Source organism: Pseudophryne corroboree, chromosome 2 (genome assembly GCF_028390025.1).
Source record: "Pseudophryne corroboree isolate aPseCor3 chromosome 2, aPseCor3.hap2, whole genome shotgun sequence".
Classification (NCBI taxonomy): Eukaryota; Metazoa; Chordata; class Amphibia; order Anura; family Myobatrachidae; genus Pseudophryne; species Pseudophryne corroboree.
In genome coordinates, this window is record NC_086445.1 from 897552259 (window position 1) to 897577239 (window position 24981).

A 24981-nucleotide genomic window follows, 5' to 3' on the forward strand; every position below is an offset into this window, starting at 1 on the left:
TGTCTGTTCCAAGACTTACCGCAGCTGCGTTTGTCGGCATGGCGGTGGAACGCCGGATCCTAAGGGAAAAAGGCATTCCGGAAGAGGTCATTCCTACCCTGGTCAAAGCCAGAAAGGAGGTGACCGCACAACATTATCACCACATGTGGCGAAAATATGTTGCGTGGTGTGAGGCCAGGAAGGCCCCACAAAGAAATTTCAACTCGGTCGTTTCCTGCATTTCCTGCAAACAGGAGTGTCTATGGGCCTCAAATTGGGGTCCATTAAGGTTCAAATTTCGGCCCTGTCGATTTTCTTCCAGAAAGAATTGGCTTCAGTTCCTGAAGTCCAGAAGTTTGTCAAGGGAGTATTGCATATACAACCCCCTTTTGTGCCTCCAGTGGCACTGTGGGATCTCAACGTAGTTCTGGGATTCCTCAAATCACATTGGTTTAAAACCAGTCAAATCTGTGGATTTGAAGCATCTCACATGAAAAGTGACCATGCTCTTGGCCCTGACCTGGACCAGGCGAGTGTCAAATTGGTGGTTTTTACTCAAAAAAGCCCATATCTGTTTGTCCATTCGGACAGGGCAGAGCTGCGGACTCGTCCCCAGTTCTCTCCCTAAGGTGGTGTCAGTGTTTCACCTGAACCAGCTTATTGTGGTGCCTTGCACCTACTAGGGACTTGGAGGACTCCAAGTTGCTAGATGTTGTCAGGGCCCTGAAAATATGTTCCAGGACGGCTGGAGTCAGGAAAACTGACTTGCTGTTATCCTGTATGCACCCAACAAACTGGGTGCTCTTGCTTCTAAGCAGACTATTGCTAGTTGGATGTGTAATACAATTCAGCTTGCACATTCTGTGGCAGGCCTGCCACAGCCAAAATATGTAAATGCCCATTCCACAAGGAAGGTGGGCTCATCTTGGGCGGCTGCCCGAGGGGTCTCGGCTTTACAACTTTGCCGAGCGGTTATTTAGTCAGGGGCAAACACGTTTGTAAAATCCTACAAATTTGATACCCTGGCTAAGGAGGACCTGGAGTTCTCTCATTCGGTGCTGCAGAGTCATCCGCACTCTCCCGCCCGTTTGGGAGCTTTGGTATTATCCCCATGGTCCTTTCAGGAACCCCAGCATCCACTAGGACGATAGAGAAAATAAGAATTTACTTACCGATAATTCTATTTCTCGGAGTCCGTAGTGGATGCTGGGCGCCCATCCCAAGTGCGGATTGTCTGCAATACTTGTACATAGTTACAAAAATCGGGTTATTATTGTTGTGAGCCATCTTTTCAGAGGCTCCGCTGTTATCATACTGTTAACTGGGTTCAGATCACAGGTTGTACAGTGTGATTGGTGTGGCTGGTATGAGTCTTACCCGGGATTCAAAATCCTTCCTTATTGTGTACGCTCGTCCGGGCACAGTACCTAACTGAGGCTTGGAGGAGGGTCATAGGGGGAGGAGCCAGTACACACCACCTGATCGTAAAGCTTTACTTTTTGTGCCCTGTCTCCTGCGGAGCCGCTATTCCCCATGGTCCTTTCAGGAACCCCAGCATCCACTACGGACTCCGAGAAATAGAATTATCGGTAAGTAAATTCTTATTAGCAGCTGTGATTTGTAAAGCTCCTACGGCGTATGTGTTACACAGAGTGAATGCACAAAGATGCTTTTGTATATTAGACAGACCGTATCAGAAAGGGGGCGGAAAATGATGAGCGTTCCTGGGTGGTGACTGGGAGGTGGCCGGCAGTGCGTCCTACATGGCTGCCTTATCTTGGCACGGTAGTGGATGGGATGAAAAATACGTGGGCCTGACAGTTCTTTTAGGACCCTAGAGCATTAAGACGCTGCAATTACCACATTTTGTGTCCTCTCTTCTAGCGGTAGACTATTCCACACAGGCTAATCCTTTGCAGCACGTTCAAGATGGCTACCTCACCTGATACCTGTGAGGGTGGAATACACAACCCATGGAAGTTATTACCCAAAATGCCTACACCAATCTTACTTTAGTCTTAAATCTTCTGTATTATGTGCATTGTTTTTGAGACCTGTAAAGTGTAATGGGGTGCATTCAATTGCTTTACATGCCCAATCTCCCGTCTAAAGAGACTGGAGAATGCAGGGCATAATTCAATTGTTTGTGTTTTTTTTAGCGCTTGATAGCACCCAGAAATTTGGGTTTAGCCGCATAGTGGAGCAGATGTGTGACCGTGCGCTGTGGGCTTTGTAGCCCATAGCGCACGCTATGGGCTACACTTTTCGCACCCCCCAAATGTATTAATGCCGGGTTACCGTTCGGTGTGCTGGTCTGTGCGCACCCCCGTCAATTACCGCCTTTCCGTACTGAAGATAGGAGTTTCTGATGTATGAAGGGGCCGTCTGTGGATTACAAATTGTTATCCTCCTGTCCTGCTATCGCCAGCTTCAGCCTGGCGTTGCGGTCCTTTCTGTCACCTTTTTAGAAAAAATTTTTTATACAATAATGAAGCTTTATTGCTCTCTAACAAGCCTCTAACGCCCGCGCCTCCACACTGCCCGGCACCACACAGCGTCCTTCTTCGTTAAGTGCGCGTGTGCAGGCACACATGCACTGGGGCTGCTGTTTGGGAAGATAACAGCACAGGCGCAGTGCTGCAACGAACGCCCAGAGGATAGGATGGCTGCATCACTGAGGTGTGTTTTAGCGCATCGAAATAACAGAAGGAGGGGTGTTAGTAGATTCTGGTGATCAGTGACGGCATATCACCGCGTTAATGCGGTGAAGTGCTAAGTGCACATAAGGAACGTTAGGGTACAATTTCATACATCTGCCCCAAAGTGACTAATCCCAACCAAACTAATGGGCGGTATGCGAAACGTCCCGTTTGAGCGCTCAAAGGGATTCGCGCATTTCCGTTCTCATTCCCCTGGTGTGGGAGCTTGAAATGCAGGCGCCGACATCCGATCGTGCCCGAATGGAGCTACAATTGATTAGCTTCATTGAGCGCCATCTGCTGGCTGGTGGTGGTAAAAACAATTGAATTCTGCCCCTTGAGTCCTGTTGGAGAAAGAGCGCTATATAAATGAAATTATTATAAAAATGTCTGTCCAATTGGCGTGTTATGTGAGTGTTGCGGGCTTGCCAGTCACACAGTGTGCGTTCACAGAGGCGCAACCACAGAGGCCAGAGTCAAATGGAGAAACTGCACATGCTGTGGGACTGATGCAAGTGTCGATGGTGTGAGCAATGATGCATCTAGACAACCACTGCCAGTATTACAGCGTGCAGAGACACAGAAAGTGGGCGTATCTGTGCTTGCACATTGAAACGCTGGTGGCTACACCAATGGGAGGCTGGTGCTAGCATTTGCATATTCTCATAGCCGTGACTCCAGCAACACTCAAGCATACACAACAGCGTCCACCTATGGTCTTATGTTCTGTCAATGCATTTTTTTATTTTTTTATTGTAGTTGCTTGTAAGCTATTTGCTTTTTGGAACTGACTAAACAGGCTGTACAGTACCTGGGGCTACACTGGTGACCTGTTTTATCTCCCTTGTTACTCATTTGTGTGGTTCCTATAACATTGGTGATTCACTCTGCATTATTCTCCTCCCAGTTTGCCTGCAACTCTTGCTCAATAGGACTCAATGAAATGTTTTATTAGATTTCTTACTGTCATTTGGTAGCAGTACAGTATTAGTACTTAAGCTAGAAGGGGTACTTACGGGTCCAAGTCCAGTAGTTATGGCACTAGTTTGGCTATACAAATATTTGGATAGATGGCTGTATTCCATAAGAAGCTGTTGCTCATATTTGATGTATGTCTGTAATACATTCATGTAATGTGCTGGTTACGTCTCCACTTTCAGAACCATACACTGTGCGTGAGGCCAGAATCCATGTCCGCCACATAAGAGACCTTTTGAAAAGCCTGGACCCGTCTGATGCTTTCAATGGAGTGGACTGCAACTCTCTGTCATTCTTAAGTATCTTCACAGATGGTGATCTTGGAGGTGTGTGGATTGGGCAACCTGGGTAAATGTAGAGTCGAGGAATTTTCAAACTTGATATTTTTCATTATACGCTTATCTTCTGTAAAACACTGTCAGCTAAGAGCAAAATGTAATTATGTGTAAACTGTACCATATGCCATATATTTCTGTGTATGCGGAACCTGAACACTGGGGCTAGTGCAGAGTTGACTTTACGTTTGTTTACATAGCGTATTTTGTGTGAATTCACACTGCGCAGGCAAATGTGACTGTGCAATCATAAGTAACTTGGGCGCATTGACCCTTACTGAAGAGTAGAACTTGGATGGGAATAGGCGTTATTATGTAGGCAAAGTATAGTAAGGACGTGCTCATGCAGATGCAGCATGTAAGCAAGTATACGCCTGTCAGCAAGTGCGTCTCTGGCATTTAGTACAAGGCAGCAGATGTAAGTGCACTGATGATGATTATTAATAGTAAAGCATGCACATATGTTCCTTAAGATACGTGGTCAAAAAGACACTATTTTTCAGTGCTTGTTTCTTTTGTGTGATTTATGCCCAGTTTGCTACAACTCTGTCCTCTTTTATATCCCATACTGTGTAAGCCATGATGTTCACAAGATTGCTATTTCCTAATGGGGTCTTCTACTACTACTACTACTACTACTACTACTACTACTACTACTATTACTACTATTATTTTCTCTAACGTCCTTGAGGATGCTGGGACTCCGTAAGGACCATGGGGAATAGACGGGCTCTGCATGAGATAGGGCACTTTAAGAAAGCTTTGGACTCTGGGTGTGCACTGGCTCCTCCCTCTATGCCCCTCCTCCAGACCTCAGTTTTACACTGTGCCCAGAGCAGGATGGGTGCACTGCAGAGAGCTCTCCAGAGTTCTCTGCCTAGAAGCATTTTTGTTTGGATTTTTTTTTTCTTCTACCTTTTACTACTTTTTCACAGGGAGCACTGCTGGCAACAGGCTCCCTGCATCGAGGGACTGAGGAGAGAGGAGCAGACCTTCTTGTCAAAGATAGGCTCTGCTTCCTCGGCTACTGGACACCATTAGCTCCAGAGGGGGTGACCGCAGGTTCTTACTGGGCGTCCACCCCCGGAGCCGCGCCGCCGTTCTCCTCACAGAGCTAGAAGTACAGAAGTCGTCAGGCGGCAGAAGTCTTCAGCTTCACTGAGGTAACGCACAGCACTGCAGCTGTGCGTCATTGCTCCCATACACCTCACATACTCCGGTCACTGTAAGGGTGCAGGGCGCAGGGGGGGCGCCCTGGGAAGCTATATAAACCTCTGCATGGCAAAAAGACTATATACATGTACAGGTGGGCTCTGTACATGTATATAAAAGAGCCCCCGCCATATTTTACTAAGTTTGAGCGGGACAGAAGCCCGCCGCCGAGGGGGCGGGGCTTCTCCCTCGGCACTCACCAGCGCCATTTTCTCTCCACAGCACTGCTGAGAGGAAGCTTCCCGGACTCTCCCCTGCTTACACACGGTGAAAGGGTGCTTAAAAGAGAGGGGGGGGGCACATAATTGGCGGTTTACATATTATACAGTGCTGCTGGGGAAAAACATTTTGTGTTGGTCTCCAGGGTTATTGCGCTGGGGTGTGTGCTGGCATACTCTCTCTCTGTCTCTCCAAAGGGCCTTGACAGGGATACTGTCTTCAGGAAAGGGGTTCCCTGTGTGTGTGTGAAGTGTGTCGGTACGCGTGTGTCGACATGTTTGACGAGGAAGGCTCGCTTAATGTGGAGGGGGAGTGCTTGAATGTCAGGTCGCCGTCGGCAACGCCGACACCGGAATGGGTGGATATGCTGAATGTCTTGAATGCAAATGTCAATATATTGCATAAAAGATTAGACAAGGCAGAAGCTAGGGATCAGTCAGGTAGCCAGTCCATGCCTGTCCCTGGGGCGCCAGGTCCTTCGGGGTCTCAGAAGCGCACCATATCCCAGATCGATGACACAGATACCGACACAGATACTGACTCTAGTGTCGACTATGAAGATGCAAAATTACAGCCAAAGGTGGCTAAGGGTATACGGTACATGATTATTGCCATTAAAGAGGTTTTGCATATTACTGAGGAACCCCCTGTCCCTGACACGAGGGTACACATGTATAAAGGGAAAAAGCCTGAAGTCACTTTTCCATCCTCATTTGAATTAAGTGACTTGTGCGAAAAGGCTTGGGAATCTCCGGATAGGAGACCACAAGTTCCCAAAAGGATTCTCATGGCGTATCCTTTTCCACAAACTGATATGATACGCTGGGAATCTTCGCCAAAAGTTGACAAGGCGCTGACACGTTTGTCCAAAAAGGTGGCACTGCCTTCTCAGGATACGGCTTCCCTCAAGGAACCTGCTGATCGCAGGCAGGAAATTACCTTAAAGCACATTTACAATCATTCCGGTACTATTGCTCGACCGGCTATGGCGTCGGCCTGGGTTTGTAGTGCGGTTGTGGCATGGGCAGATTCCTTATCTACGGAAATTGACACCTTAGATAGGGACGCCATTCAAATGACCATAGAGCATATCAGAGATGCTGCCTTGTATATGAGGGATGCTCAGAGAGACATTTGTTTATTAAGCTCCAGAATAAATGCTATGTCTATTTCTGCTAGGCGGCTCTTGTGGACCCGACAGTGGACGGGAGATGCCGATTCAAAGCGGCATATGGAGTCCTTGCCTTACAAAGGGGTGGAGTTGTTTGGAGACGGCCTCTCGGATCTTGTCTCTACGGCCACGGCTGGTAAGTCAAATTTCTTACCTTATGTCCCCCCGCAGCATACAAAAAAGGCACCTCATTATCAAATGCAGTCCTTTCGTTCCAATAAAAACAAGAAGGTACGTGGATCATCCTTTGTTGCCAGAGGGAAAGGCAGGGGAAAAAAGCTGCACACAGCTAGTTCCCAAGAGCAGAAGTCCTCCCCTGCGTCTGCAAAGTCCACCGCGTGACGCTGGGGCTTTCCGAGGGGAGGCAGATCTGGTGGGGGCTCGTCTTCGATTTTTCAGCCACGTCTGGGTTCACTCGCAGGTGGATCCCTGGGCATTAGAGATTGTTTCTCAGGGATACAGGCTGGAATTCGAAGACTTGCCTCCTCGCCGATTTTTCAAATCGGCTCTGCCGGCTTCTCCGTCAGAGAGGGAGCTAGTGTTGGCAGCAATCCAAAAATTGTATATTCAACAGGTGATTGTCACAGTTCCTCATCTCCAGCAAGGAGAGGGATATTACTCAACCCTGTTTGTGGTCCCGAAACCGGACGGTTCGGTCAGACCCATTTAAACCTGAAATCTCTGAACCTGTACTTGAAGAGGTTCAAGTTCAAAATGGAATCACTCAGGGCGGTCATCGCCAGCCTGGAGGGGGGGGATTGGATGGTGTCCCTGGACATAAAGGATGCTTACCTTCATGTTCCGATATTCCCCCCCGCATCAGGCGTTCCTGAGATTTGCAGTGCAGGACTGTCAATACCAATTTCAGACGTTGCCGTTTGGGCTTTCCACGGCCCCGAGAATTTTCACCAAGGTAATGGCGGAAATGATGGTGCTCCTGCGCAGGCAGGGGGTCACAATTATCCCATACTTGGACAATCTCCTCATAAAGGCGAGATCTCGGGAGAGGTTGCTGGACAGCGTGTCTCTGTCCATGAAGACGTTGCAGATACACGGCTGGATTCTCAATATACCGAAGTCCCAGCTAGTCCCTACAACGCGTCTGACCTTTTTGGGGCTGATTCTAGACACAGACCAGAAAAAGGTTTTTCTTCCGATCGAAAAGGTTCAGGAACTCATAGCCATGGTCAGGAACCTATTAAAACCAAAAAAGGTTTCAGTGCATCATTGCACGCGGGTCCTGGGGAAGATGGTGGCTTCCTACGAGGCCATCCCTTTCGGCAGGTTCCATGCGAGGACTTTTCATTGGGACCTCTTGGACAAGTGGTCCGGGTCCCATTTACAAATGCATCAGAGGATCACCCTGTCTCCCAGGACCCCAGGGTATCTCTCCTGTGGTGGCTGAACAGTGCTTACCTACTAGAAGGTCGCAGGTTCGGCATTCAGGACTGGGTCCTGGTGACCACAGACGCAAGCCTCCGAGGCTGGGGAGCAGTGACCCTGGGAAGAAATTTCCAAGGTCTCTGGTCAAGCCTAGAGTCTTGTCTCCACATCAACGTCCTGGAGTTGAGGGCCATATACAACGCCCTGCGTCAAGCGGAGGAATTGCTTCGGAGAAAACCGGTTCTGATTTAGTCAGACAATGTCACGGCAGTGGCTCATATAAACCGCCAAGGCGGAACAAGGAGCAGAATGGCCATGGCAGAAGCGACCAGGATTCTACGCTTGGCGGAAAGCCATGTAAGCGCGTTGTCAGCGGTGTTCATCCTGGGGGTGGACAACTGGGAGGCGGACTTCCTCACCAGGCACGACCTGCATCCGGGAGAGTGGGGACTTCATCAAGAAGTCTTCGCACAGATCACGGATCGTTGGGGACTGCCTCAAATCGACATGATGGCATCCCGTCTCAACAAAAAGCTAAAGCGGTATTGCGCCAGGTCAAGGGACCCTCAGGCGGTAGCGGTAGACGCTCTGGTGACACCTTGGGTGTTCAGATCGGTCTATGTGTTTCCTCCTCTTCCTCTCATACCCAAGGTGTTGAGAATAATACGAAGAAGCAGGGTCAGAATAATACTCATTATTCCGGATTGGCCACGGAGGACTTGGTATCCGGAGCTGCAAGAGTTGCTCGCGGGGGATCCGTGGCCTCTTCCTCTAAGGCAGGACCTGCTGTGGCAGGGGCCCTGTCTGTTCCAAGACTTACAGTGGCTGCGTTTGACGGCATGGCGGTTGAACGCCGGATCCTAGCGGAAAAAGGGATTCCGGAGGAAGTCATTCCTACCCTGATCAAGGCTAGGAAAGACATGACGTTAAAACATTATCACCGTATATGGCGGAAATATGTTTCTTGGTGTGAGGCCAGAGCTGCTCCTACAGAGGTGTTCCATTTGGGCCGTCTACTTCACTTCCTTCAAACAGTAGTGACTTTGGGCCTAAAATTAGGGTCCATAAAGGTTCAGATTTCGGCCTTATCCATTTTCTTTCAAAGAGAATTGGCCTCTATTCCTGAAGTACAGACCTTTGTGAAGGGAGTGCTGCATATTCAGCCTCCCTTTGTGCCTCCGGTGGCGCCTTGGGATCTTAACGTGGTGTTACGTTTCCTCAAGTCACCTTAGTTTGAACCACTCAAAACTGTGGAGTTGAAAGTGGTCATGTTGTTGGCGTTAGCTTCGGCAAGACGTGTTTCCGAATTGGCGGCTTTATCACATAAAAGCCCATACTTGGTTTTTCACGTGGATAGGGCAGAGTTGAGGACTCGCCCTCACTTTCTGCCAAAAGTGGTCTCATCTTTTCATGTGAACCAACCTATTGTCGTGCCTGTGGCTACACGGGACTTGGAGGATTCCGAGTCCCTGGATATTTATGTGACCAGAGCGGCTAGAATCAGGAAGACTGCAGCTTTGTTCATTCTGTATGCGGCCAACAAGGTTGGCGCTCCTGCTTCAAAGCAGACTATTGCTCGCTGGATCTGTAACACGATTCAGCAGGCGCATTCTACGGCAGGATTGCCGTTACCGAAATCGGTTAAGGCCCACTCCACTAGGAAAGTGGGCTCTTCTTGGGCGGCTGCCCGAGGGGTCTCGGCATTACAGTTGTGCCGAGCAGCTACTTGGTCGGGGACAAACACCTTTGCAAAGTTCTATAAGTTTTATACCCTGGCTGAGGAGGACCTCCTGTTTGCTCAATCGGTGCTGCAGAGTCATCCGCACTCCCGCCCGTTTGGGAGCTTTGGTATAATCCCCATGGTCCTTACGGAGTCCCAGCATCCTCAAGGAAGTTAGAGAAAATAAGATTTTACTTACCGGTAAATCTATTTCTCGTAGTCCGTAGAGGATGCTGGGCGCCCGTCCCAAGTGCGGACTTCTTCTGCAAGACTTGTATATAGTTATTGCTTTACATAAGGGTTATGTTATAGTTTTTCGGTGGAACCGTGGCTATGTTGTTGTTCATACTGTTAACTGGGTAAGTTTATCACAAGTTGTACGGTGTGATTGGTATGAATCTCGCCCTTAGATTTACAAAAATCCTTCCTCGTACTGTCCATCTCCTCTGGGCACAGTTTCCCTAACTGAGGTCTGGAGGAGGGGCATAGAGGGAGGAGCCAGTGCACACCCAGAGTCCAAAGCTTTCTTAAAGTGCCCTATCTCCTGCGGAGCCCGTCTATTCCCCATGGTCCTTACGGAGTCCCAGCATCCTCTACGGACTACGAGAAATAGATTTTCTCTATCGTCCTAGTGGATGCTGGGGTTCCTGAAAGGACCATGGGGAATAGCGGCTCCGCAGGAGACAGGGCACAAAAAGTAAAGCTTTTTCAGATCAGGTGGTGTGCACTGGCTCCTCCCCCTATGACCCTCCTCCAGACTCCAGTTAGATTTTTGTGCCCGGCCGAGAAGGGTGCAATCTAGGTGGCTCTCCTAAAGAGCTGCTTAGAAAAAGTTTAGCTAGGTTTTTTATTTTACAGTGATTCCTGCTGGCAACAGGATCACTGCAGCGAGGGACTGAGGGGAGAAGGAGTCAACTCACCTGCGTGCAGGATGGATTGGCTTCTTGGCTACTGGACATCAAGCTCCAGAGGGACGATCACAGGTACAGCCTGGATGGTCACCGGAGCCGCGCCGCCGGCCCCCTTGCAGATGCTGAAGTCAGAAGAGGTCCAGAATCGGCGGCTGAAGACTCCTGCAGTCTTCTAAAGGTAGCGCACAGCACTGCAGCTGTGCGCCATTTTCCTCTCAGCACACTTCACACGGCAGTCACTGAGGGTGCAGGGCGCTGGGAGGGGGGCGCCCTGGGAGGCAAATGAATACCTATAAAGGCTAAAAATACCTCACATATAGCCCCTAGAGGCTATATGGAGATATTTAACCCCTGCCTGATTTTTCTAAATAGCGGGAGACGAGCCCGCCAGAAAAGGGGCGGGGCCTATCTCCTCAGCACACGGCGCCATTTCCTCTCACAGCTCCGCTGGTCAGGACGGCTCCCAAGTCTCTCCCCTGCACTGCACTACAGAAACAGGGTAAAACAGAGAGGGGGGGGCAAATTTATGGCGATATTTTGATATAACAAAGCAGCTATAAGGGAGCACTTATTATAAGGCTATCCCTGATATATATATAGCGCTTTTGGTGTGTGCTGGCAAACTCTCCCTCTGTCTCCCCAAAGGGCTAGTGGGTCCTGTCTTCGTTAGGAGCATTCCCTGTGTGTCTGCTGTGTGTCGGTACGTGTGTGTCGACATGTATGAGGACGATATTGGTGTGGAGGCGGAGCAATTGCCAAATATGAGGATGTCACCCCCTAGGGAGTCGACACCAGAATGGATGCCTTTATTTATGGAACTACGGGATAGTGTCAACACGCTAAAGCAGTCGTTTGACGACATGAGGCGGCCGGACAATCAATTAGTGCCTGTCCAGGCGACTCAAACACCGTCAGGGGCTGTGAAACGCCCTTTGCCTCAGTCGGTCGACACAGACCCAGACGCAGGCACTGACTCCAGTGGTGACGGTGACGATTCAACCGTATTTTCCAGTAGGGCCACACGTTCTATGATTTTGGCAATGAAGGAGGCGTTACATTTAGCTGATACTACAGGTACCACTAAACAGGGTATTATGTGGGGTATGAAAAAACTACCTATAGTTTTTCCTGAATCAGAAGAATTAAATGACGTGTGTAATGAAGCGTGGGTTGCCCCTGATAAAAAGCTGATAATTTCAAAGAAATTATTGGCATTATACCCTTTCCCGCCAGAGGTTAGGGAGCGCTGGGAAACACCTCCTAGGGTGGACAAGGCGCTAACACGCTTATCTAAACAAGTGGCGTTACCCTCTCCTGAGACGGCCGCACTTAAAGATCCATCAGATAGGAGGATGGAAAATATCCAAAAAAGTATATACACACATGCAGGTGTTATACTACGACCAGCTGTAGCGACTGCCTGGATGGGCAGTGCTGGGGTAGTTTGGTCAGAGTCCCTGATTGAAAATATTGATACCCTGGACAGGGACAATATTTTACTGTCGTTAGAACAAATAAAGGATGCATTTCTTTATATGCGTGATGCACAGAGGGATATCTGCACACTGGCATCACGGGTAAGTGCTATGTCCATTTCGGCCAGAAGAGCTTTATGGACGCGACAGTGGACAGGCGATGCGGATTCAAAACGGCATATGGAAGTTTTGCCGTATAAAGGGGAGGAGTTATTTGGAGTCGGTCTATCAGATTTGGTGGCCACGGCTACAGCCGGGAAATCCACCTTTCTACCTCAAGTCACTCCCCAACAGAAAAAGGCACCGACTTTTCAACCGCAGCCCTTTCGTTCCTTTAAAAATAAGAGAGCAAAGGGCTATTCATATCTGCCACGAGGCAGAGGTCGAGGGAAGAGACAGCAACACGCAGCTCCTTCCCAGGAACAGAAGCCCTCCCCGGCTTCTACAAAAGCCTCAGCATGACGCTGGGGCTTCTCAAGCGGACTCGGGGACGGTGGGCGGTCGTCTCAAAAATTACAGCGCGCAGTGGGCTCACTCGCAGGTAGATCCCTGGATCCTGCAGATAATATCTCAAGGGTACAGGTTGGAATTAGAGACAGATCCACCTCGCCGTTTCCTGAAGTCTGCTTTACCAACGTCCCCCTCCGAAAGGGAGACGGTTTTGGAAGCCATTCACAAGCTGTACTCTCAGCAGGTGATAGTCAAGGTACCTCTTCTACAACAAGGGAAGGGGTATTATTCCACTCTTTTTGTGGTACCGAAGACGGATGGCTCGGTAAGGCCTATTCTAAATCTGAAGTCCTTGAACCTGTACATAAAGAAGTTCAAGTTCAAGATGGAGTCACTCAGAGCAGTGATAGCGAACCTGGAAGAGGGGGACTTTATGGTATCCTTGGACATCAAGGATGCGTATCTCCACGTTCCAATTTACCCCTCACACCAGGGGTACCTCAGGTTCGTTGTACAAAACTGTCACTATCAGTTTCAGACGCTGCCGTTCGGATTGTCCACGGCACCTCGGATCTTTACAAAGGTAATGGCCGAGATGATGATTCTTCTTCGAAGAAAAGGCATATTAATTATCCCATACTTGGACGATCTCCTAATAAGGGCGAGGTCCAGAGAACAGCTAGAGATGGGATTAGCACTGTCTCAAGAAGTGCTAAAACAGCACGGGTGGATTCTGAATATTCCAAAATCCCAGTTAATGCCGACAACTCGTCTGCTGTTCCTAGGGATGATTCTGGACACGGTTCAGAAAAAGGTTTTTCTCCCGGAGGAAAAAGCCAAGGAGTTATCCGACCTTGTCAGGAACCTCCTAAAACCAGGAAAGGTGTCTGTACATCAATGCACAAGAGTCCTGGGAAAAATGGTGGCTTCTTACGAAGCAATTCCATTCGGCAGATTCCACGCAAGAATTTTCCAAAGTGATCTGTTGGACAAATGGTCAGGGTCGCATCTTCAGATGCACCTACGGATAACCCTGTCTCCAAGGACAAGGGTGTCTCTTCTGTGGTGGTTGCAGAGTCCTCATCTATTGGAGGGCCGCAGATTCGGCATACAGGATTGGATCCTGGTGACCACGGACGCCAGCCTGAGAGGCTGGGGAGCAGTCACACAAGGAAGAAACTTCCAGGGAGTATGGACGAGCCTGGAAACGTCTCTTCACATAAACATTCTGGAACTAAGAGCAATATACAATGCTCTAAGCCAGGCAGAACCTCTGCTTCAGGGAAAACCGGTGTTGATCCAGTCGGACAACATCACGGCAGTCGCCCATGTGAACAGACAGGGCGGCACAAGAAGCAGGAGTGCAATGGCAGAAGCTGCAAGGATTCTTCGCTGGGCAGAGAATCATGTGATAGCACTGTCAGCAGTGTTCATCCCGGGAGTGGACAACTGGGAAGCAGACTTCCTCAGCAGACACGATCTTCACCCGGGAGAGTGGGGACTTCATCCAGAAGTCTTCCACATGCTGGTAACCCGTTGGGAAAGACCAATGGTGGACATGATGGCGTCTCGCCTCAACAAAAAACTGGACAGGTATTGCGCCAGGTCAAGAGATCCGCAGGCAATAGCTGTGGACGCGCTGGTAACGCCTTGGGTGTACCAGTCGGTGTATGTGTTTCCTCCTCTGCCTCTCATACCAAAAGTATTGAAAATTATACGGCAAAGAGGCGTAAGAACGATACTAGTGGTTCCGGATTGGCCAAGAAGGACTTGGTACCCGGAACTTCAAGAGATGATCACGGAAGATCCGTGGCCTCTACCTCTAAGGAGGGACTTGCTTCAGCAGGGTCCCTGTCTGTTTCAAGACTTACCGCGGCTGCGTTTGACGGCATGGCGGTTGAACGCCGGATCCTAAAGGAAAAAGGCATGCCGGAAGAAGTCATTCCTACTTTGATTAAAGCAAGGAAGGAAGTAACCGTGCAACATTATCACCGAATTTGGCGAAAATATGTTGCGTGGTGCGAAGATCGGAGTGCTCCGACGGAGGAATTTCAACTGGGTCGATTCCTACATTTCCTGCAATCAGGATTGTCTATGGGTCTCAAATTGGGATCTATTAAGGTTCAAATTTCGGCCCTGTCGATTTTCTTTCAAAAAGAATTGGCTTCAGTCCCTGAAGTCCAGACCTTTGTTAAGGGAGTGCTGCATATACAGCCTCCTGTGGTGCCTCCAGTGGCACCGTGGGATATCAATGTGGTTTTGGACTTTCTAAAATCTCATTGGTTTGAACCACTAAATAAGGTGGATTTGAAATATCTCACTTGGAAAGTGACCATGCTTCTAGCCCTGGCTTCTGCCAGGAGAGTATCAGAATTGGCAGCTTTATCTTACAAAAGCCCATATCTGATTTTCCATTCGGACAGGGCAGAACTGCGGACTCGTCCGCATTTTCTCCCTAAGGTGGTGTCAGCATTTCATCTGAACCAGCCTATTGTAGTGCCTGCGGCTACAAGTGACTTGGAGGACTCCAAGTTACTGGACGTTGTCAGAGCATTAAAAATATATATTGCAAGGACAGCTGGAGTCAGAAAATCTGACTCGTTGTTTATATTGTATGCACCCAACAAGATGGGTGCTCCTGCGTCTAAGCAGACGATTGCTCGTTGGATCTGTAGCACAATCCAACTTGCACATTCTGTGGCAGGCCTGCCACAGCCTAAATCTGTAAAGGCCCACTCCACAAGGAAGGTGGGCTCATCTTGGGCGGCTGCCCGAGGGGTCTCGGCATTGCAACTTTGCCGAGCAGCTACGTGGTCAGGGGAGAACACGTTTGTAAAATTTTACAAATTTGATACTCTGGCTAAGGAGGACCTGGAGTTCTCTCATTCGGTGCTGCAGAGTCATCCGCACTCTCCCGCCCGTTTGGGAGCTTTGGTATAATCCCCATGGTCCTTTCAGGAACCCCAGCATCCACTAGGACGATAGAGAAAATAAGATTTTACTTACCGATAAATCTATTTCTCGGAGTCCGTAGTGGATGCTGGGTGCCCATCCCAAGTGCGGATTATCTGCATAAATTGTACATAGTTATTGTTAACTAATTCGGGTTATTGTTGAAGGAAGCCATCTTTCAGAGGCTCCGCTGTTATCATACTGTTAACTGGGTTTAGATCACAGGTTGTACGGTGTGATTGGTGTGGCTGGTATGAGTCTTACCCGGGATTCAAAATCCTCCCTTATTGTGTACGCTCGTCCGGGCACAGTACCTAACTGGAGTCTGGAGGAGGGTCATAGGGGGAGGAGCCAGTGCACACCACCTGATCTGAAAAAGCTTTACTTTTTGTGCCCTGTCTCCTGCGGAGCCGCTATTCCCCATGGTCCTTTCAGGAACCCCAGCATCCACTACGGACTCCGAGAAATAGATTTATCGGTAAGTAAAATCTTATTTACCGGTAAGTAAAATCTTATTATTCTTTTTTTTTTTCTTTTCTTTTATTGACTTGTACATTATGGGGTGTATTCAATTGGTGTTGGATCCTCTCCGATGGATTGGATCCGACACTGCACTATTCAATTTGCTGGCGTTTTCGACAGGTTTAGCCTGTTTTCGACAATGCCGATCCGACTTTTTAAAAAGTCTTGTCGACATGTCGAAAACTGACAAAAATCTGTAGAATGCTCTCAAATTCGACAAAATACGTGGATCTGCGGCTAAAACGCCGATCCACGTGTTTTCCGACAAGTCGAAAAACGACACTGATTCACCCTAAAAAAGTCAGAAAATTGTGTTTTTACGACTTGTCGGAATAATTGAATAGACCCCTATGTAGACAAGTGTCCAATCACTTTTGGCTACAATAGTGTAGATGCCTTCTGTAAATGTTATTAAATGCATAACTTTTTGTCGTGGTTTTTTGCCATGGCAACAGGAGCCTAGTTAGAGGGATCGATATGTTAATAAATGTTGCAGGAGGGTATTAGATTGTCTGAAGGTGGAGATCCAGTTTTAGATCTAGGTCAATTTCCTATATGTCAGCTTATTCCAAAACAAACGGCAAATAAGTAGATGCTCTTTCACACTCACACCTTATCTACAATATCCTTGATATTCAGGTTAACAGCTAGGGTTTCTGGAAGTTGTAGTTCACCAATGTCTAACATGCCAAAAGCTACCCATGCCATTTTAGATATACAGTTCATTATAGATCAGAATGATGTGACCTGTTCTAAAAGATGAAAACCAAATCTACTTTTTTCTGTCGCAGATAATGGAAAGAAGAAAAAGAAAGGTGCTGAGCTGGAACAGATAGATTGTACCCCTCCCGAAAACATCTTGCCAGGCAGTAAAGAGAGACCACTATGCACACTCCAGCCGCAGAACAAGGACTGGAAGGTAAAATTCTAACATTGTTCAGAATAAATTTAGTAGTAGAAGTACTAATCGCTCTTAACAAGTGAGTATGGTCCTGGTTCTATAAATTGAAATTTTACTGCCCTGTCAAAATATGTTACTGAGTTTATAAACCTGCCTGAATTTGGGACAAAAAATAATTTCTTGATAGATATAGATTATATGTAGTTTACTTGCTCCTTGTATGCTAGCAATAGCCTTAACACAATTACAGGATATTCACCGTTTCTATCCAGGTCAGTGGTTATAAACAGAGGTAAACCTTAATCGCTGGCTCTTGTTTCCCTCCTGATGTTTGGGACGGTAATCTAATATCTGGTAATTACGTTGAGTATAATTGTACTGCAGAAACGCACACATTGTAAGCCAGGTTATGTCACTTTGTGCGATTTGACACCATAATTGTTGAGTATTTATTGAGAGTATGCCATCTGTAACATATGTGTGTTAATCTGTAGCTATAACCTCACCTACACTTTGGATGAGCTTCCATGAGTAAATCTATCATGCCATACTTTATCATTGCCTCTCTGGGATTTAGCAAGGTTATTACTTTAGTTGTCTATGTAGGGTGCATCGTGCTGTACAGAGAATATGTAATCATTCACCTCAGCCCCGCACAATTAGAGCTTACTGTGCTAATTCTCTGCCACACAGAGATATACTCTCTAAGGTGCATTTTATCAGCTGTCAGATACCAGTATGTTCAGTACCGTCGATCATTAATTGCTCACCTCTGTACAGAACAGATCCCTAAATGCTGGGATTTCAAACTTTTTATTTTTTGGTATTTTTTGGTATTTTTTTTTTTTTTAACAGCCCCTGCAATGCTTGAAAGTTTTCACTATGAGTGGCTGGAACCCCCCTCCCGGCAACAGGAAAATGCACGGAGACCTGATGTATTTGTATGTGATAACAATGGAGGACCGTCATGTCAGCATCACCGCATCTACACGGGGATTCTACCTCAACCAGTGAGTTGTATTTTAGAATGAGACCTATAGGCCACTTTAAGTTGAAAAGTAAAGCAAAGTGCAATATTACATGAATCTGAACCAGCCATCCATTTCCCCCATTAGGACATACGTTTTGATATGTTTAATGATAAATAATCTGATATGTTACCCACTTCTGTGTGCAATATGAAACCAGCTCAATAGCCAAGACCATTCTCTCATAAATATTAAAAGGGTAGAACTCCTGTGGTCAGCACCCCAGGGGTGCGTGAGAACCATGCCTCTACTGGCAGCTGTGAAAATGACCACGTCTGAAATTTTCACACTTAACCTCTTAAATTTATTTCTGATTTTCAGAATGCGGTTATTTCATTTTTGGCAATTGTAATTATTATTATTATTATTATTATTATTTTATATGGTGCCAAAAAGGTTCCACAGCACCTAACAAAATCCATAAACAAATGGGCAAGACAAAAGAAATTACTTGCGGTACAAGACAATGTAGGACAGGCACATGGTATATAAACGTTGTAGCATCCACTTAACATTTATCTAGCTGCTTGTACAAGATAATAGCTAGAGTCTGATTGTTTGCTATGGGAAACATCTCCACTTCTAAAAAAAACTCACACCTTTGTGAATATACCACTAAAAGAGGGAAAAGCAGATGAGGGGAGAGGGCCCTGCTCGTGAGAGCTTACATTCTGGAAAGTGGGGCATACAGACAGAGGTAACACAGATGGGGTAGAAGTGAACATTGAACAGAGGGTTATGCAGTATGTAAGCATTTTTGGAAATATCTGGTGTATTTGGTGTGCCAGGGTTGAGGTGTTGATCTGTGAGGGTGGGTTGGGTATGGGTGACCGGCGCTTGGTATCCGGCCGGGATCCCAGGGTTTAGAATGCCGGTGTGGGCGAGCGCAACAAAGCCCCTTGCAGGCTTGCCAGAGGTTCTATTCCCACTTTATGGATGTCCCTGTTAGTCGGAATGCCGACTGTCGGGAATTTGAGGGGATGGGATGCAGGCGTCTGTATTATGCCGGTCACATAACTATATCCTGTGAGGGTGACTAGTAGTCACTTGAGCAACAGAATCAAAAGCAGAAGTTAGGGAGGCAATATATAGGGAAGTGGCTTGTTCAGGGCATGAGAGAGAGAATAGGAGAGAGAATTGGGTTAGGCAGGGAGGATAAGGAAACGGTGTGAATGGCCTCAATGTTACACTTAGTGATTATAGCTTTGGGAGGTAGAGATGGAGAAGCAGAGAGGGATAAGTTAAGAGAGCAGGTAATGGTCAGAGAGTGGGAATAGGGAGTTGGAGAAGTCAGAAATATCACTACTGTGAAAACCAGATCAAGTGAGTCCCCACTCACATAAGAAGGTGAGGAGGTCCACTGGGAGAGACCAAGCAATGATGTGAGGTTAAGGAGTTTAGAGGCCGAGGATTCTGATGGGGTATCAATTGGGATGTTGAAATCACCTAATATATTGGAGGAGTGGGCTTCAGTTTGCCGGCTGTCGGGATTCCGGCGCACAGTATACTGGCGCCGGAATCCTGACAGCCGGCATACCAACACTTTTTCTCCCTCTTGGGTGTCCACGACCCCCCTGGAGGGAGAATGGGCTAATTTGCGCTCGTCACTCTGTCGGTATGCCGGCGTTCATGCTCCCGGCGCCAGTATGCTGGTTGCCCGGGAGCCTGAGCGCCGGCAACACATACTACACCCTTAATGGACGGAATGTCTGAAGAGAGGGAGTGAGCCAGGAAGCTAAGTGTTTGAGGAATTTAGTGGGAATGCTAGAATATGGTAAATGACAGCTACAAGATTGGCACCTAAAATCCTTGGTCATTGAAAGCTGTAACTGGTATTAAGAAACTTTGGAATGATTTTTAAACTGCATTTACATCCACTGTAGATGTATTGTGGTGGACAGGATTAATCTAGTGCAGGCCTGGCCAACCTGTGGCTCTCCAGCATGCCTTTCTACACTTTTGATATTAGGAAATGCTAAAACTGTAGCAGAGCATGCTGGGATTTGTAGTTTCACATCAGCTGGAGAGCCACAGGTTAGCCAGGCCTGATCTAGTACATTAGTCGGATGTGAGTTTGTCCCGCTTGTTCTCATGTGTAATGCCCATTAATCCATGTGCTGTTACACTTAGCCTTCTTTACTCAACTGCTGAACTTTGTGCTGGATATCTTGGCTAATCACATGATACATTCTGCAGATCTACAGCATACAACTTTAATCCCAAACCAGCCAACCCCAGCTTCCTCAGTCACTCCTTGGTGGAACTGCTCAATCAGGTCAGCGCCATATTCAAGAAGAACTTTGCTGCCTTGCAAAAAAAGAGGTAAAGCTGCAGTTTAATTCTAGTGCTATATTTATACACTGAAGCAAGTGTAGGTCTGCATGAGCTAACCAAGATAAAATGGCGGCTTTCTATGTTTTTCCAAGTTAATATTATGCTTGTTTCTCAAAAAAGGATAAAGCAAGAATAAAGTCCTATTAATTCAGCATACAAGTATGGATGTCATAAAGTGTACAGTTTAATGCCTTAGTAATATTTCACAAAAGCTGGACGTAGATATTTTGATTGAGTAAAGTTTGGTACACACCTTTACAATAGTCTGTGATCGGGCAGATGATTGTATAGGTGTGTGTGCAGGAGGGTTAGCCGATGAACGGCTTGCAACGTTTGTGCAACACTCTGGATCGGGAGGTCACATCTTAAGTGCGGTTCAATATTTTAGATGTCGATCTCCCCGATGCCATAGAAGCCTAAACACACTGACCCACTTCTAGCTCACTGTGTGCGGGTCTTACAAAGGGGCAAGCTGGGGACACTGGACTCTGCTGATCAGGAGCATTTACCCAATCAGCCGAGTTATCGCAAAGGTGTGTGTACTCAGTTTACCAGTCACCTTTGGACCCCGTATTAAAATAAATCTTAGTGATGATCGTATACATCCAGGCTCTCCCGTATTAAGATTATATTTCATCTACTTTGACACTGTAGGAAAATATTTTTATAGGTGGTAGTGCTTTAACTTCTAATGCCGAGCATACACTGTCTGATAAAATGTCTCAGAACGACAGACATTTTATCTGACGGCCTGAAACCCATCAGTTGTGGTGGCCATACACTGTGAGATGTTTCCGTTTATGGACACACACTAATAGCATTCATCCCCTGTGAAGGAACTGGGGAAATGCCAGGTTGCCGGCTATGGCTGTGCATATACTGTAAGATGTTGCCGACCAATGTTCGGATCAGTCAGACATGCTGGAAGACGCACATAATCGCTGATCGGTCACGGCCATACACTATGCGAGAATCAGCAGATTGGGCCTATAATTACTTGTCCCTGCTACACATTGTATCATCTTAAATTTTAGGGTATCGGTATGGTATCCGGGCTGTTGGGATCCCGATGGTTAGGAGACACAGACGGCGGGATCCTGACAGCCGGAATACCGGCGGCGAGCGCAGTGTGTCCCCTCGCAGGCTCACTTTGCTCACCACGTCTTCGGGCCCAGTGGCAACCTTGGGTCACCACAGGGTTTTATTCTCCCTCGGGTAGTGGCGTGGACCACCAACCGAGTGAGGATACCGGCCGCCAGTTTTTCACCAGGCAGTCAATTTGCCGACAACCGGCAAATTGACTGCCTCCCAATTTTAGTGTTCCTTTTAATATGAACTGTAATAATTGTGCCATGATTTAATATACAACCAAACTGTTTCCACCACTAGCCTATAATTAAGAGGCAGACAAAGCTTGTTAACAGTCTGTGTGGTTAGGTTTAGTCTTCCACTAAATAATCGGCATTGAATAAATGATCTGTGCTCCTGTACAGTCTGTGAGGAGCAGCGTTCTCCATGCAGAAGCTTAATGTGCTGTGCTCAGTCTGGCTGTATTAGCGTGACATTCTTTTACAGACAGCTTAGAATGATTATGTTAGACTTGCTGGGAGTTCTGCTATGCAGCCTGCTGGGAACTCTGCAGGGGGCAAATGGATGCGGTTAAAACCTATGACATTATCTTATTAACTCTATAAAAGTAGATGGTTTATCTGATCACTTCTACACCTCCTGCGTATGAGCTCAATGATTTGGGGTTTTCGCTTAGTCTATGACTAACTGGTGACAAAATGAGATTACATAGCAGAACAGATATCAATTAAAATATAAATTGACAGTATTTGGAAAACAGTATTGTAGCAGGTTCAGTTACTATATAATTTTTTGACAAAATGTCATATATGACAATGAGGTTATTGTAGTCCCATGCTATTTCTTGCTGAATATTTATTTTAATTTATATTCTCCAAGAAAAACAATTATAGGAAGTATTAGTTTTTCAATCAAATAAGTTTTTTTTTACTTTTAGCAAGTATGGCCGGGTACACACTAGCCGATTAATCAGGCGTTATATAATTCTTTGCACATCAGAACGAAATATCTGCCACATTGTGTGTTCCGCAATCTCGCGCACCTGCAGGTCGTTCCCTGGGGCATCGCACCGGGCAAGCTGAACGCCTAGCGGGGCGACCTAGGGAATGACTGCATGCATTTCAGATGTGGCGGGTAACGATACGTTGTGCCATCGTCCATCGCATCATGCAGCGTGTACAGTGGTGCTATGTATCATTACATCACGTCGCCCCCTCACTTGGTACACACATCGTCCTAAGTGTTGATGGAACCAGTTAGCTGGTGTTTCCAGATATGTTTCGACTGTTTGGCTCCTAAACCCGTGAAGAACATGTTGTGATGACCCTGACTTGGCTGCTTTTACTCAGGGTTCAGAGACATCCGTTTGAGCGGATTGCTACCCCATTCCAGCTATACACCTGGACTGCACCCCAGGTTGAACATGCCATGGACTGCGTTAGAGCCGAAGATGCCTACACGTCCCGTCTGGGGTACGAGGAACACATTCCTGGGCAGGTAATGAGCAGGAGTGATTGTGTTTTAAATAGCCTCCATATCAATATTGTGCTTATTAGAGTTGGTATATGCAGGATTTAAAAAAAAAAAAAAAACATTTATCAAAAAACATTATTGGCGGGATGCAATGGAGTCCGAGATTGCCGGAGGTGCGGATGCCGGCCAATCTCGGATGTGTTTTTTATTTTTTAAATTTTTTTTAAAGGGGCCAAAAAATGCCTTGTAAGTCAGAGAGGTTCCCAAACGCGGTCCTCAGGGCACCCCAACAGTCCAGGATTTAGGTATATCCATGGCTCAGCACAGGTGGTTAAATCAAATTGACTGAGGTGTTAATTAAGTCACCTGTGGCTAAGCATGGATACATTTAAAACGTGGACCGTTGGGGTGCCTTGTGTTTGGGAACCTCTGTTGTAAGTTATTTCCCCCTTTAAAAAACAAGATCGGCCAGCATTCCGCACCTCCGGTGATCTCAGACTCCGATACAGCCCGCCGTTGATATGAATTATTTGGGCAAATCATATATTTTATGCAATTACCCCATTCAGTTGTTAAAAAAGCAAAACAAAAAGATTTGTAAGTTAACTTTGTGTGTGTAATGTTTTAGTATTTTTTTTATTTTTTTTTGCTATTAGCAATAGTGTGGCAGGTTATATATTTGAAGACACAAGTTTTTTTTATTTATTATTTGTACATCTGCAAAGAGTAAGCAAAGTACAGCACAACAAAAATTGTACAAAGAACAGAAAGAGATTAATAAAGCCATGATACGAGGATATTAAGCTGGTGGCCCATGTGGCCAGCCTAGGACCCACCGAAGACTGTATAAACATATAATGGAAAGCACAAGTTAGGCTGTAAGGCACAGTACTAATGAATAACGAGGAAAAAATAAAAATGGGTAGGGGTGACAGGGTAGGTAATAAAAAATAAGGGAAAAACAGAAAGGCAGGTATGAGTGCAGGCTTGGACTGACCCACAGGGGTACAGGGGAAATTACCTGTGGGCCTCACTGCCTGGGGGCCCACCTCCTGCTCGAAGGATCAGGTTCTAGACTGTGCACTTGAATTATACATTATACATATGGTACATTATACTGGACTATGGTGTATTTTCTACAGTGCATTGCGGTTCTTAATCTGGTACATTATCATGCATGCAGCATACTGTCATTATTTCTCTTTCATCCATCTGGGGGACGCTGCGTACTTACTGATGGGTTAGAGTGTGTGGGATGGGAGTTTGGCACAGAACCTATAGAAACTAACTCCTCCTCCCTCTAACCCCTCCCATCTCCAGCCTACCAGCAGATTACCTCAGTTTTAGTTTTGTGCCTGAGGAGTACAGGCACAGTTTTTTTGCCTATAGTTTTTAGCTAGGTTTCTTTTGATTTCTTTTCAGTTTTGTTCCATACTTAGTCCCTGTGTACATGTGACAAGTATAGTTAGAGTGGGGTTAGCTAGATAAAGATTTTTTCCCACTCTGCATAGCCTCTGGGAAGCCACCATACTGAGGTCACTGGGGCTTTCTTCTTGCCGGGTAGAGCTCCGAGGAGGCACTTCTCAGGTAGGACAGCCACAACCTGCCTGGGCAGTGTTGGGCTGTTATCTCTACTGACAGTATTTATATGACTGCTGTATCTGTAGCCTCCACTCCCCCCCCATCCGCCCGCCCCCGTCCCCGCTTTCTGGTGTCTATTACGGCACTGTAAGGTATTGACTGACATGCTTAACTGAGGGCACGTGTTTGAATGTGTCCCCGCTGCCATGCACGCTAGTTTAGACAGGAAGGTGAGGCAGCGGGCTCTTATTCAGGCGGAGCGGGTCTAAAGGGGATGTGAGTCCTTCCCGCTTCCGCCGCTGGTAGATCAGAAACCACGTACCTAGTACAGGCGCGGAGGTCCTTTTACAGAAGGGGATTGTACAGGCTAGCCGCGGCGGGAGCCAGAGGGGGAAATAAGCACTTTCCCGCCTTGCGCTCCCGCTCAGCTGGTTATTGATGTCCGCTCACCTCATTCTGTGGGGACGACTCTGATTTGCAGATGCCATATTCCCGCGTAGCAGTCTTTACTGTTCCACCCATCACTGTCTGTGGGGGCGGACTCGACCAGCGGGTGCCATTTTACAACT

The 24981-nt window shown here is 47.0% G+C and overlaps 1 protein-coding gene across 1 annotated transcript in view; it reads left to right on the forward strand.

The window, feature by feature from the left end:
- CLUH (clustered mitochondria homolog) overlaps positions 1-23634 on the forward strand; it is a 43809-nt gene extending 20175 nt beyond the window's left edge. The window contains exons 4-9 of the mRNA XM_063953413.1: positions 3839-3982; positions 16798-16925; positions 17763-17917; positions 20132-20257; positions 22708-22855; positions 23557-23634. Of these exons, the coding sequence (XP_063809483.1) occupies positions 3839-3982; positions 16798-16925; positions 17763-17917; positions 20132-20257; positions 22708-22855; positions 23557-23634 (779 nt within the window). The remainder of the gene's footprint in view (positions 1-3838; positions 3983-16797; positions 16926-17762; positions 17918-20131; positions 20258-22707; positions 22856-23556) is intronic.
- The last annotated feature ends 1347 nt before the right edge of the window (positions 23635-24981 follow it).